This window comes from Myripristis murdjan, chromosome 2, assembly GCF_902150065.1.
Source record: "Myripristis murdjan chromosome 2, fMyrMur1.1, whole genome shotgun sequence".
Lineage (NCBI taxonomy): Eukaryota > Metazoa > Chordata > Actinopteri > Holocentriformes > Holocentridae > Myripristis > Myripristis murdjan.
The window spans coordinates 4,976,873-4,991,846 of NC_043981.1; the positions used below are offsets into that span (position 1 = coordinate 4,976,873).

Here is a 14,974-nt window from a genome sequence, read left to right on the forward strand (position 1 = left end):
TAAAATCTTGCATATTGTTTCATCAGGCGTTCTTCAAGCAATGCCTGATGAAGCAATACGTGTTGCTTGCCATGTTGTCTTTCACTTGCAGAATGTGCTGCAATACATTTTTTTCACTCAATTTGTTCCTGAGCTTTGTTGGCATGAGGTGAAAAGACGGTAAAATTAAATAGCAAAAAAAAAACAAACAAACTCTTTTCTTCCTCCTCAAGAAAAATGAAGGCAGTTTATTTGAACATAATAAGTCTGAAAATGGAAAAATAGTAATATTTAACATGAAAAAAACTATGAAAATAATCTGAAAAAAGGAGATAGAATGTAAAATCAGGGTGAAAGTGTCCTTTAACAAATCTGACACTTTGTTTAAGAGTGTAGACTAATGGAGCTCAGACTGATGTGTTTGCATTCCTCACTATAGAGTTCTCTATGTTCTCAACTTATTTGCTTACACACACACACACACACACACACACACACACACACACACAGCAAAGCACTGGCCTTGTATCCTAAAATGTGATCTGCTTGCTCTTTTTTGCTTTCCTCTCTATCAGTATTTACGTCCTCTGTTGCTGTGTGAGGCACTTTGTGACAAACTGCTTGTTAAAAATAGATGAATAGATTTGATGTGACTTTGTCATGACTTGTCCTGTAGGGTTAGGGATGAGGGTGAGTATCCCTCGGGGAGCTGGTGCGACTCGCGCTCACAGCTATGTCTGTCCAGCCTTTTATAAGCCACCTTCCCTCCAGGGAAGTGAGATGGGGTTACATACCTGCTCTCCTGCTCGTGTTCTCACAGCACCGCTGTGCCCGGCTGCCTGGGAAAAGAAACTCAAGTCATTTAAAGCAGTGCTTGGGAGATCGGCCTGCTGGTTACATGAAATAACAAACATGAAAATAATAAGGATCATCCATGTGTCCCTGTGTGTGAAACTGATCAAACTCCAGCTGCCTAGAGATTGTAGTTTGATTTACGCAACAATTTCTCAAAGGCAGAGCTGCTCTGAACTGAGAAATACCTTTACTGGGTGACATAAACTTCAATGAGTGGAATCAAGTTAGCAAACTGGAAAACTGTGCATGTTGCTGCTTTGTGCTCCCCTGGATTGCTAATCCACAATATTACATTTCTGTCTGTCCATTGAAATGAATGCAAACTACTATATTTATTTATTTATTTATTTATTTAAACCCCGCTACCCATTTTCTAAGTAAATTAAATGCCTCTTTTCGAGTTATTTTCCTGTCTGAATTGGAAAGTAGATCTGGTTGGTGGCATGTGCAGGAAACATATGTATTAACCTTGCATCAGGAGGAGACAACCTGTTAGTATTTTCACAAATAATTTGACAAAAACAGAGTATTGGCTGGCTTTTTGCTTTAAACTGCAAAGCTGGAACTCCAGGTAAAGCAGAATGGAAAAACATGTATGCCGATGACTTTTTCCATTTGTTACTGATATTGGACAATCAAGTAGCTATCTTTAGGCTAGTATGACTAGTGTAGTTTGTAACCTAGTGGAGATTGTATCCCTTTTTTAACACGAGAGAGGACTGTTAGGTCGCTGGAATGTCTTTGGTTGATTAATCCGGTTCACTGCCCCGCCCATTTTGATTGTTGTCTTGTTGCTAGACTTCATAGCAAAGATACTAGCTAGTGTGGACCTAATAAAGAATGCATATTATGGACAAAAATGAGTTGCTAGCTCATTGTCCGTGTCATAAAATTAAATGTAAAGAGGAAATACATGAATCTTGCATTTTTTCATTCACAAGTGACAACGTATGCATATGAAATCTACAGATCCCTTGCTAGAAAGTGTCAGCGACGGTAAATGCACCTGTCTCAGGGTTTGACTATATGACCGTGTGCACATCATAACCATATAACAGACTAATTAAAAGACAGACTTCAGCTTTAATATTACCTAGCCCAAAAAACATATTCCTTGGCTCCACTCAGTGAGTTTTAACAAAATCATTGAGACTATTTCTGTCCAATTTGTGCACACTTTACAATACATTATGGTGAGCTTTGGGCTGCAGGCATTATCTCAAAAGTGGAAAGTGTCAGCAGGTTGGATGCTCACCGGCAGAATAGTTTAAGGTCTCGGGTCAAGAGTTAAGATTTTGCAGCTGAAGGATAGCAAACATATAAATATAAACTGGTGCCCCCGCACACTTTTACTCTCTCTCTCTCTCTCTCTCTCTCTCTCTCTCTCTCTCTCTCTCTCTCTCTCGCGCCAAACCTGTTTCAACCTCCCACATGACACAAACAAATTATGAGCCGCCCCTTCAGCACTTTTCATCAGGGAGGTAATTAGCCGGAGAACGAGGGAGGAAAACGAGTGCAAAGAAAACAAAAAGGGAGGAAGAGGAGGAGTGACAGCCGACTCAACAGGAAGCGCTGTGGGAGCAGGTAGGAGGGAGGGAGAGGAAGGGGAAAGACGGCAAGAAATGAAGGGAGCACGGGGAGAAGGACGGAGGGAAGAGGAGAAATCGGCAGAGGAGAAAAAAGGAAAGAAGGGAAGGAGGGAAAGGTGCAAGAGTGGGTGTGTATGAAGCGGCGAGGGGGAGGTGTGGAGGTACGGAGCGACGCCTTGGAGCTCATGAATATCAGAGGAAAGCTGTTGCATAACCTCCTCTGACCCAGAAACCTCCCACAGTACACGGCCAGGCTCACCCCGAGACAGCCGGAGCGAAAAGAGCCGCGAGGAGAGGAGAGGAGAGAGGAGGCGTGGGAAGGATGAGGGGAGGAAACAGAGAAAGGAAAAGAGAGAGAGAAAAAGAAGAAATGAGGACAAGACTTAGAAAGATGGAGGAAAATCAGCAGCTCATGCACAGTTTCTTCCTCCCTTTGCTGCCCTTACTTTAAACTACACACATCCTGGTACTTCTACTGCAATCCTGTCGACCTCACACTCCCCCACACAGGCCTGCAGGGCAGATACTGAATATTGTATATGCTTAAAAGCTCATAGTTGAGTTTATCTGTTTATCACTCTATTCAGTCATTTCCTCCATCAAGTCAAAATGAATGATAAACGGCGTTTGGGTGTTCAAAGTGACATCCCTAACCCTAACCCTAACCCATAAAAATTGTTTTTATTACAGCAAGAAACAAAGAAACATGCAAATTACTGCAGTTTTGAAGCAGCAACTACAAATATTAATAATATGATTTCCGATTATCATAGTTATAACTGATTAATTTTCTGTTGGTTGCCTGTTTGTATCTTATTTTTGTTTTTAACGGTCCTTATGTTTCGGTGTATGTACTCTTTTATATTATAGTCGCATCATTTTGACAGAATAATGATAATTATATAAGCGCTGCATTAATTTTGCTGTTTTTGTCCAAAATACTTTGCATTTGTTTTAGTGCCACAGGCCATGAGAATCAGCTCTCACGACATCGTAATTTATGTCAAATTTTTGGCTGTGAGGCTATGTAGCTAGCTCGATACGCAGTCAAAACATTTGAATCAACAGAAAATGAATGAATCATAACTGTGATCGGCGAGAAATAATTTGGCATTTATCAGCCGGGTAGCCAGCTTGTTTACAAGGCTGTGGCAGATACACCACAACTCAATTTACCCATGTTTTTACCTGCTAAATAGACTTTGCCCGTCTTTTTAGTGCCATATAAACCTAAATTACATAATTTCTTCCACATGAATCATTTTAAGAAATATCAAACCAATTTCAGTCATAGGAGGAATCACATACCTTTGATTTTTAGATGTAACAAGACAACTGACGAAAGACAAATAAGATGTATGGAGCGACAAAAGGACAGAGGTATCAGCAAGTTATTGTTCATTTGAAAGTTAATTTGAAAAAAGTAAAGTAAATTAAAAATGACAGACTGCAGGGACAGAGAGAAGTGGGGACCAGTGGTGGGCTGAGGCGGACTTAAAGGTTTTTGTGCGTCTGGGCTGGGAAAATAAAGAGGACAGTGCGTGTTCAGACTCGATAAAAGCCACTCGGGGATATGCATTAGATATTTAGCTTATATTGTAGACTCAATTGATTGAAGGGGATCATGGATGGGAGACTGAATGGCTGAGAAGAAAAGCACCGTCTGCCATTAGAGAATATCTTTGTGGAGTGTTTTTGCTTTGTGCTGGCGTGGTGTGGAGAGTTTTTTTTTTTTTTTTTTTTGTTCCCTTAAACGCCTCCTGATCAAAACCAGCAAAAACGAGAGGCTTTGATTGTCCTCGTCTGCCGAGCCCGAACACCCCGCAGTTATCTGAGCTATTATTATCCGGTGTTTCCGCCGTGAGGGGAAGGGAAAGTGTGCGTGTGTGTGTCAGCGGGCGTGCGCGCGGACACAAAAGCCCTTCTACATTTCTGCGGTTTTGAAAGCCACTTCACATCTAATCACCATAATCTAGGGTCACAGGAATAGTTGTCTCTTCTGGTTTTGGGCCGCTTTAACCCCTGATCTTTCTATTTGTTGCTCCTGCTGTTTGTTATATCCCACCACTCCATTGAAGCTACATCACATCAAATAGAGGATATCTACATGTCTTGTGCATCATTTTGTACACGTTTCCCTGGAGTACAGCAGGGATCTTTGGAAATCTTGGGATCTCCACTAGACTTGAATATAAAGTTCTGTAGGTTTGAACAAAGCTTTGCCGTGCAGCATGCATTTCTAATGAGGAACCCACCGATGGGACCGACAGGGTTGAAGAGGTACTGCAAGCCCACACAGAGCGTCTGCTCCCTAAATACTCAACAGCGCAGACCCCAAACCCACTCACTGTCTGGTGACTTCTCGCATCCTGTTGCTATTTGTGAGCAATCAGACGAGTAGCACTCAGGTCCTCCTTGTTGATTTTCCTCTCATCGTTTGTGGCTTTAGGAAGGAAACATGAACACTGCAAAAACGCAAAATCTTACCAAGATTATTTGTCTTATTTCAAGTCAAAAATGTCTTATTTCTAGTCAAAATATCTCATTACACCTAAAATAAGACGTGATCACCTCAGAAGTAAATTGTTTTTAGACAATTTTCTTCAAACTTGCTTGTTTCATTGGCAAAATTTGCCAGTGGAAAAAGTGAAAATTCACTTGAAATAAGTGAAAATTAGCTGGAAACAAGAAACAAATTTTGCCAATGAAACAAGCAAAGTTTCACTTGTTTCAAGCAAATTTTCACTTGAAATGAGAGACAGTTGTCTAAAAAACAAGTTACTTCTGAGGTGATCATGTCTTATTTTAAGTGTAATGAGATATTTTGACTAGTAATAAGACATTTTTGACTTGAAATAAGACAAATAATCTTGGTAAGATTTTGAGTTTTTGCAGTGAAGAAGCAAACTTCTTGACAACATGCTCAAAAGTCCAGTCTGTGAAAATGTGCTTGATACACATGCAATTTTAGTCTTACTTGCACTTATTTGGAACTTTTTCCATTTGTGTCTTTCTTAAAATACTCAGATTTTTCCTGTTTATGCACTTTGAAACTTTTTCTAACCAGTTTTGTTTTCTGTCCACAGGTGAAATTATGTGGCTGGGCGACGCTGCGTAGTCTTCCCTGTCCCTCGCCTCCCTGATCACCCCCTCCTCTTCCATCTTTCCCCTTCTTTCTCCTCTCTCTCTCTCTCTCTCTCGCTCTCCCTCCCTCCACCTTCCTCCGGTCCGTCATGACGACCACGCTGGACTCGCTGTCCCTCAACATGGCCCTGCCCGACCAGGAGCTGAGCTCCGAGCGGCTGGACGGCTGCGAGGACTCGGGTGGGCGCTACAAGGTGGTTCCCTCCGTCGTCTGCTCCATGTGCTGCCTCTTTGGCATCATCTACTGCTTCTTCGGTGAGTCCAGTGGCAGAGGAGAGGTGTGCTGCACGATTCCTTGGAAATTCAGGTTTCCATATGCCCCAACATGAAAAAAAAACTCCCTTCCAGAATCAGCTTACAGTTCAGCTTCTTCTTCACCTACTTGTGGATGGAAACACAGCAGTGCTATCTGTTTCAAATTTCAGGTGACTGCAGGGCGCCCACTCATTTTTGGCTGCAGTTACATCACTCTGCTGTATTTGTTTCTCTGTGAGGAATGAATCAGCTTCAGCGCTGTGCTCATTTCAGCAGAATTTCCATTCTGTAAATTTCCGACCTGTGACCACATTGTGCTCAAGGCATCAACCCGTAATGAATGGCCACTAGAGGAAGACACTCTCAGCTCATGTGGCTTCATCCTCTGTTGTTTGTTCATGTGTCACGCATGCCATCTCAGACACCGCTGACTGCTGAAAGACAAGAATCAGACATTTAAATTCGCCCTTTTTATATTTTCAAGGAACAAGAGCCACTATTACTCTGCAAAAACTCAAAATCTTACCAAGAATATGTCTTATTTCAAGTCAAAATGTCTTATTTCTAGTCAAAATATTTTATTACACTTAAAATAAGACATGATCACCTCAAAAGTAACTTGTTTTTAGACAATTTTCACTTGTTTCAAGTTAAATTCACTTGAAACAAGTGAAAATTTGCTTGTTTCATTGGCAAAATTTGCCAGTGGAACAAGTGAAAATTAGCTAGAAACAAGTGAAAATGGTCTAAAAACAAGTTAATTCTTAGGTGATCATGTCTTATTTTAAGTGTAATGAGATATTTTGACCAGAAACTAGGAGGTCCTTCACTGCAAAAATTCAAAATCTTACCAAGATTATTTGTCTTATTTCAAGTCAAAAATGTCTTATTCCTAGTCAAAATATCTCATTACACTTAAAATAAGACATGATCACCTCAGAAGTAACTTGTTTTTAGACAACTGTCTCTTGTTTCAAGTGAAAATTTGCTTGAAACAAGTGAAAATTTGCTTGTTTCATTGGCAAAATTTGTTTCTTGTTTCTAGCGAATTTTCACTTCTTATTTCAAGTGAATTTTCACTTTTTCCACTGGCAAATTTTGCCAATGAAACAAGCAAATTTTCACTTCTTTCAAGCGAATTTTCACTTGAAACAAGTGAAAATTGTCTAAAAACAATTTACTTCTGAGGTGATCATGTCTTATTTTAAGTGTAATGAGATATTTTGACTAGGAATAAGACATTTTTGACTTGAAATAAGACATATTCTTGGTAAGATTTTGAGTTTTTGCAGTGTAGGAGGTCCTTAAGCATGTGTATTTAAGATTTTTGTCTCACATTTGGTGCACCCGAGTTAGACTGAGGAAATCAAATTTAGTATCGCCTTTTAACTTTTCTGTTTGGAGTGAAAACACATCCCTCTGTGTCCCAGGTTAAATTATCGTCAGGGTGTTATTTGTTTTTCTGCTTAAAACCACCTCGGCTGTTCTCATTAAAGACTTGCAGGAAACCTGAGATCCTGTTGTTAGAATGCAGTGTTTTGGTGCTTTGTGACGTTTTTGACAGTGATGTATTAGGAAGCTCTTTGTTCTGATCCCGCCACAAATTTGTGTGTGTCGTGAACCGTAACCCATTTCTCCGTCTTGGCTTTGACGAGATTTGTATTGACGGCGATGCTCAGTCACAACAAGCTCTTTCACCGGCTACCTTTTTTTTTTTCCCTCCAGGAGCTCAATTTACATTTCTCACAACTCTCACTCCTTCTTCCTGCTTTCCGCGCTTTCTGTTTCACATTTGTCAACAGCTGCTCCACACCTTTTCCTGTCATGCACTGATATCCTTCCTTAACGCTCTTCCTCTACGCCTTTTTTTTCCTGCCTCGCTTCATCGTCCTCCTCCAGCTCCCTCTCTCATCTCTCCTTGTCTTCCTCTGCCTCTCGTCATGCTTTGTCTTTCTTCCTCTCTTCTCTAGCTCTTTCTCCTCGTCGTCGTCATCCCGCTGTCAGCTTATCCTCCTCTTCCTCGACACCTCTTGCCTCCTCACCCTATTTTTGTATCTCTCTTGCTCTCTGCCACTCTCTAAGTTTCTTGCCCTCTGTTTTTTTCTGTCCTACTCTACTTCCCACCAAACCCTCGGCCTCCTCGTCTTGCTGTCCCTCACCCTTCATTCTGAGAAATAATCTAATTGGTTGAGTTAAACCTCAGTGGGTGAACTGCACTTACTTTTACTCTGCACTGCAAAAACTCAAAATCTTACCAAGATTATTTGTCTTATTTCAAGTCAAAAATGTCTTATTCCTAGTCAAAATATCTCATTACACTTAAAATAAGACATGATCACCTCAGAAGTAACTTGTTTTTAGACAATTGTCTCTTGTTTCAAGTGAAAATTTGCTTGTTTCACTGGCAAAATTTGTTTCTTATTTCTAGCTAATTTTCACTTATTTCAAGTGAATTTTCACTTTTTCCACTGGCAGATTTTGCCAATGAAACAAGCAAATTTTCAAGTGAATTTTCACTTGAAACAAGTGAAAATTGTCTAAAAACAATTTACTTCCGAGGTGATCATGTCTTATTTTAAGTGTAATGTGATATTTTGACTAGAAATAAGACATTTTTGACTTGAAATAAGACAGATAATCTTGGTAAGATTTTGTGTTTTTGCAGTGTGTAGAAAACAGTGGTCACCTCATACTGCACCAGAAAGGCGTCAATAAAAATTTCAACCAATAAAACCTTAAGAAAAATGAAGGTGGCATTTCATGGGTCCTTTGATTTGTGTCATTTGGATGGGGAAGGAGCTCCTCTTTGTAAGTGGCATGTAAATAACTGTGCATCTTGTTGTGTGTTGGTTGCTCATCCTCCAGGTTACCGCTGCTTCAAGGCGGTGATGTTCCTGACGGGCCTGATGTTTGGCTCCGTCGTCATCTTCATGCTGTGCTACAAGGAGCGCGTGCTGGACACCCAGCTGAGCGTGGAGGCCTCGGTGGGCATCGGCCTGGGCATCGGCACGCTCTGCGGCCTGGTCACCATGCTGGTCCGCAGCGTGGGCCTGTTCATGGTGGGCCTGCTGCTGGGCCTGCTGGTGGCCGTGGCCACCCTGGTGGGCATGGAGGAGCTGTCCGACAGCCCGCCGCGCTCTGTCTGGGTGCCCCTGGGCGTGCTGCTTGGCCTGGGCATGCTTTTCGCCGTGCTCACGCTGCAGTGGCAGCGGCTCTTCACCACGCTGTCCACGGCGGTGTTTGGCGCGGCGGTCATCACCGTGGCGTTGGACTACTTTGTGGAGCTCTTTGCTCTGGTGCTGTACGTGTACGAGCGGGTGAAGGCGGCGCCCGGCAAGCCCGTGTGCTGGCTGACGTGGGTGGTGCTGGGAGTGTGGCCCGCCCTCACCCTGCTGGGCGTCTTGGTGCAGTGGAAGGTGACCGCCGAGGGATACTCCCATACCAAGGGTGAGAAGAAGGGGGACATTTTGGGGGAAAAGTACAGAATTTTGACTTAAAAGATGTAAAAGAAAGAAGAAGCAGAACGAGAGTAGTACATCTTCAAATTAAATCTCAACACATTTAGCCTGTGATCTGTTTTACATTTTATATCGATTTGGCAATATCATCTCAGATGAACAGTCATTCCAGTAAAGCACCTGAATAGATAAACAGGGAGAGAGAGAGAGAGAGAGAGAGAGAGAGAGAGAGAGAGAGCAGGTTGTCAGAATATTCCTGGTTGAGTTTGCTGCCAGATGGGACGAGTCTGAGCTTAACACAAACACAGCATCACTGTCCTGAACAGCTGCATGTACCAGGCAAAGGGCACAGCAGATTCTCTCTCTCTCTCTCTCTCTCTCTCTCTCTCCCTCTCTCTCTGTGGTCCATTTCTTTTCTCTCTACCCTCCCTGCCTCTCTGTCATCCCCCCCCCCCCCCCCTCCCCCCCCCCCCCCCCCCCTCAGTCCAGCTCAGTTTAGCAAAGTTCAATATGCTTAATTTTCTGCTGCTCTACCTTGATAAGCAGGGATCTGGGTTGCTGTGTATCTGTGGACAGGGATTATCAGTGTTTCTGTTTGTGTGGGAGCTCATAGTGTAGCTACAGACCAGAAGTGAAAAAAAATTGGAAATTTCGGAGTTCAAGTGAATGCAACTCTGATTCTGATACAACATGTGTTCACGTCTGCTCCATTCTACTGATTTCATGCATAAAATGATGAAAGCCTTCCCATAGCCACCAGACAGTACCGCTGACACTGCTGTGTGCATGCATGATGTATTTAACACGCACATCGTCATATTTGTGTGCCTTTTATTGGCAAACCAAGGCAGAAAATAAAGATTATGCACAGAAATGAACTAAAAATGACTGATTTGTAAGAGATCTGATGTTAAGAGGAGTTAGTTTTGCAGTGCACACACAGTGGGTATTACAGGTTTAGACTGGTTTGTAACCTGAGCTGATGTAAATTAGTGAAGTCCATATCATTCTGTGGATAACACTTCAATTTCGATTCAATTACTAAGGGTTGCTCTGTTATTAAGAGCAGCATAGCAGCAGCTCTTGGTCCTGGTTTGGACTCCCTGCACTTTGAGCTGAAGTTGAAGTTCTAAACACTGCAAAAACGCAAAATCTTACCAAGATTATTTGTCTTATTTCAAGTCAAAAATGTCTTATTTCTAGTCAAAATATCTCATTACACTTAAAATAAGACATGATCACCTCAGAAGAAACTTGTTTTTAGACAAAATTTGCTTGTTTCTTTGGCAAATTTTGCCAGTGGAAAAAGTGAAAATTCACTTGAAATAAGTGAAAATTAGCTAGAAACAAGAAACAAATTTTGCCAATGAAACAGGCAAATTTTCACTTGTTTCAAGCAAATTTTCACTTGAAACAAGAGAAAATTGTCTAAAAACAAGTTACTTCTGATGTGATCATGTCTTATTTTAAGTGTAATGAGATATTTTGACTAGAAATAAGACATTTTTGACTTGAAATAAGACAAATAATCTTGGTAAGATTTTGCGTTTTTGCAGTGTAGGTAATTATTTGCTGTTGCACCTCCAACCCAAGGAAATTGAACAAATTTACGTTGAGGTTTCCTGATCCATCCACCAAAGTCCACACCAGCCCTTGTAATAATTTCTAGATCTGCCACCGAACTGCAGACACTGTTCTTGTATTCCTAATGCACACAAGACGCATCCTAAAACTCTCTCCCTCTCTCTCTCTCTCTCTCTCTCAGTGATCATCAGTCGGCAGCAGAGAAGGATGCAGGTGATGCGGATCCGTCAGCGGGACGACCGCAGCCGCAGTAAGAAGAAGAAGAAGCAGCAGCACGGCTCCACCCACCATCACCACCAGGCCAAGCCGCTGCACCCGGAGCCCGCCTACCGCCGCAAACCAAACCCGGTCCGCCGCTACGACGGAGACGTCCTGTCGCCGGTGAGAAGCGGCGCCGCCGCCTCTTTTCCTTTTTTGTGTGTCATCTGTCATTTTCTCTTGTTTTTTTTTTTTTTTCCCTCGTCTTGACATCTGTTGTTTGCTTTATGTTCTCTGCCGGGATCTTTGTTGTCTCATGTCATTTGCCAGTTCCTGTAGTCTGTCATGTTTTATATTGTCATGTGTTTTTTTTTTTTTTTTTCACTCTTTTGTCATCATGTTCTTTTTCATGCGTTCTGCAATCTGTTTTGTCATTTCTCTTTTGTATTTTTCTGTTGTTTTTTTGTTTGTTTTTTTTCCAACAACATATGTTTAGTATAATGACTGTGTTGGAAAGGCTTTTTTTTTTTTGTTTTTACCCATCTGTTTGTCTGCTTGTTACCAACATACCTCGAAAACTTTCAGACAGACTTTGGTGTACAGATTGTTGTCGTTAGATTTTGTCGTTGAGCTGGATCGAGGATTTCTGCCATTAGACCGTTTGCTTTTGTAGCATTTCCTATGTGTTGCGTTTGCATGCCCGGTGGTGAAGTCCGACATCCACAGCAACTTTTCATTCACGTTTTAATATTGAACCCAGAGGACAAACAGTTAAAACAAACCACTGTAGAGAATGCAGCTTTGCATGTTGGGGAATCGTTCGGCGTTGGTGGAGATTTGATTTCTCCAGCGCATCAGCGAGTTTTCATATTTCCCTTCATTTGATTTCTGGATGCTTTCACACCTCCGTTTAAGATCCTCAGGTTTAAGTGAAGGTTCAGGTTCGAGCTTACTGAGCTCTGTTAAGCTCAGTCGCAGTCTCAAAGAGCTTTACGGGCCCACAAAATGACACCCTCTATACCAAGCTCTCATAGTGAGCAAAATCAACCTTACAAAAAAAAAACCCAGATGCCAAAAAGGGGAAAAAATGAAAGAATGCTTAGAAAATAGGTGATTAGGCAGGTAATTGTTAGCTCCACTCAGAGTCAAATCAAGTCAGAGCAAGACTAGAATAAGACAAATATTACAAAAGAATAAACAAACAGGCAGAGAAAGCATGAATTCAGAGCAGGCAGCAGGAGTGGCAGATGTTGACATCTGTGGCTGCCAGACAGCCGCTGGTGCTGCCAGAGCGGCTCAGGACAAACGTGGAGTGAGGATGAGGTGAGGCTCTTTTAGTTGCATGGGCTGACTGCAGCATTTGCTTGTGGAAACACATAAAAAATACTGTTACCTCGCTGATGCTCCATTCTGCCAGTGATTCCTTATTGTTACCACACGTCATTTGTTTGAAAAATGCTATAAAGTAGCCACTTCATACCTGACTTGGACCAAAGCAAGCGAACTCTTGGTGTGAAAGACTCATGATTCATTTGTTTTCTCTATCTTTCTTTCTCACATGCAGAGCTACATCCAGAGTTTCAGGGACCGGCAGGTGGAGGCGCGGCCGTATCCGGGCCGGCTGATGGGTGGGCCCCACGCCGTGGTGGATGTGGGGTATGACTGCGGCTCCACAGCGCCCCTCACTGGAGCTGCGGGGCCCTCGCTAAGAGCCTGACCACTTCCCACCTCCCAGACGCCTGAACACACCGCCAACCTGGGAGAATCACACTAGGACTAACCACAACCAAAACTGGGTTTAATCAAACCCCAACACGATGCAAATGTACCTGTGGCGGATTTGAACCAAACCCCACTCTGACTGAATCTTAGGTCCTGACTACCTGCTCTGCTCATTACGACATGCTGGAAGAATCAGCGTGCGATGGGACAGCAAAACGCCTGGACGCCGACTCAAACGTCTCCTTTTCACTGACTTAACACGTATCAAAATGCACAAAACGCATGCATGCACTTCGGAGCGCGGCCGCAATCTGAGGACGGACGCGGAACCCCCGAAGCAGTCTTCTCTCCTCCTTAACGCCACTGTCTCAAGTCAAACCAGATCAGGGATAGGAATCACACTGCAAACCCGGCTCAGGTTCTAAACACAGGCGACGTTTAAAAAAGAAAAAAAAAGAAAAAGAAAAAAAATCAAGATACAATCGTGTGAGTTTCAACGTGCTGTTTGTCTATGGTTGACGTTTTTGTCTTTTTAATTAATGCTACAAAAGCGACTCTCTCAGTCCTCAGCCTATAGACTCAACCAAGGTCGTCTATAAAGGGAACTAAGGGCCCTCAAATGCAACATAAAGTCCTTACTTTGCTTTCTGTGCCATCTGAACTACATTCCACCTCGGAAAAAAACGGGGGGAAAACTTTCTTGTTACGTCCTTTTTAAGGGGAAAAACATTCGTCACCATTGGTGCTGGACCATACATTTCTTAAAACTGCTTTCCGCAAACTGGGGATTCTGTTTAACGGGTGCCTTGCCCCTCCTTGGACTGTACCACCCAGCAGTAGGAGGGGGGTTACTGGCGGATCTCCTGTCGACGGATTGTTGTGGTAAAATCTAATCGCAGAAGGATTGTGCAGGGTAAAGTTAAGCAATGGAGTTGGCTTGTTTTCTTTAGAGATGCCTGGATATGTGAGGAAGACTCGCTGTGAGCCAAGAAAGATGAAGCCGTATTTACACTGGCACCTCACTTAAGATTTTTTTTTTTTCTCATATGAATGTTAAGTATGAGAAATGATGTTGACACTTTACAAGGCTTTGTCTTGGAAGCACGCATAAACCCTGATTATTAATGCAAAAACTCCTAAAACAACCACTAAGTTTGTCTGTAGTGACGGTTCGTAGCCTGTAGTCCAAACACTGTCAAAGCACTGAGATTAGAAAAATATGGAAAATTCCATTGCAAGAACCTCAAAAAGTTATGAATAAAAGGCTGCACAACATGCCAGATATATTTGTGTGATATATTTGTAATGGAATATATTTGTGTCACGTTTTGCAGACTTTTATTTATCACACATGCAGAATGAAAAATTCAAACTAAAATGTATATATTCCACAAATGAGTTCAGGCTTATTCTGGAAGAACAGCGACCTCTTCCTGTTTTTGTGCCATAAAGCAATACAGCAGATTTCCCCAGGAGAGATTGTTTACATCACTGTGTCGGCTTGTCGTAACATTTTTACGCTGTAAAACCGGAGTGTTTGGAAGTGAAGATGAAAATCTATATATTGCACCACATATAAATCAGTTTGGGCTCGTTCTGGGAGAACGGCGCCCGCTTCCTGTTTTGTGCTGTAAAGCAATCCAGCAGATTTCCCTCCACAGTCCCACCTGCTGGTGAACTGTGGGAAGTGCAGTGTAGAGGCTGCTAGAGGCTAACAGGCTTCTTTACGATAATCGAGCTTGTGTATGGATAGTTATATTAATGTTTCAAATTTAGCGCAGTAATGGACCTTATTCACGTGGCAGCCATTTTGAACACAAGAAGGAGGGGTAGCGGTTCACATTAGTCTAGTCACGCCAGTTCAAGTTAGCTGGCTAATAAATAACTTCCCTGGGAATTAAAGACTAGTGTACGTCCACACAGAAGCTTTTTCTTTATGTTCGACCTTCTGTCTGCACAACACTTGCAACTTTTGGAATGAAATTTTTAAAAACACCATTTTCCTTTCGTTGTGATGAAACAATGTGAAATGGTTGAATGTGTTTATCATTCCACTTTGTTTTCTGTACAGTTTGGGACATTAAGACATTTCTAATTGGATCTGCTCTTACTTTTGTAGCCTCGGATGTCAACAAACTACAGCAGTCATGCATCATCACTCGTACAGACATAGATTTTCGAAAAACTCCA

At 42.2% G+C, this 14,974-nt stretch overlaps 1 protein-coding gene across 3 annotated transcripts in view; it reads left to right on the plus strand.

The window, feature by feature from the left end:
• Nucleotides 1–13,250, plus strand: part of tmem198ab (transmembrane protein 198ab) — a 49,338-nt gene extending 36,088 nt beyond the window's left edge. For 2 of the 3 annotated variants that reach the window (XM_030070513.1, XM_030070505.1), the window contains 4 exons: nucleotides 5,510–5,822; nucleotides 8,688–9,269; nucleotides 11,046–11,245; nucleotides 12,627–13,250. In XM_030070513.1, coding sequence (XP_029926373.1) covers nucleotides 5,657–5,822; nucleotides 8,688–9,269; nucleotides 11,046–11,245; nucleotides 12,627–12,779 — 1,101 coding nt within the window. In that variant the 5' untranslated portion in view covers nucleotides 5,510–5,656 and the 3' untranslated portion in view covers nucleotides 12,780–13,250. Of the gene's footprint in view, nucleotides 1–2,351; nucleotides 2,419–5,509; nucleotides 5,823–8,687; nucleotides 9,270–11,045; nucleotides 11,246–12,626 lie in introns of those variants that run through there. The other variant, XM_030070521.1, reaches the window with a different exon arrangement.
• Nucleotides 13,251–14,974: the final 1,724 nt, after the last annotated feature.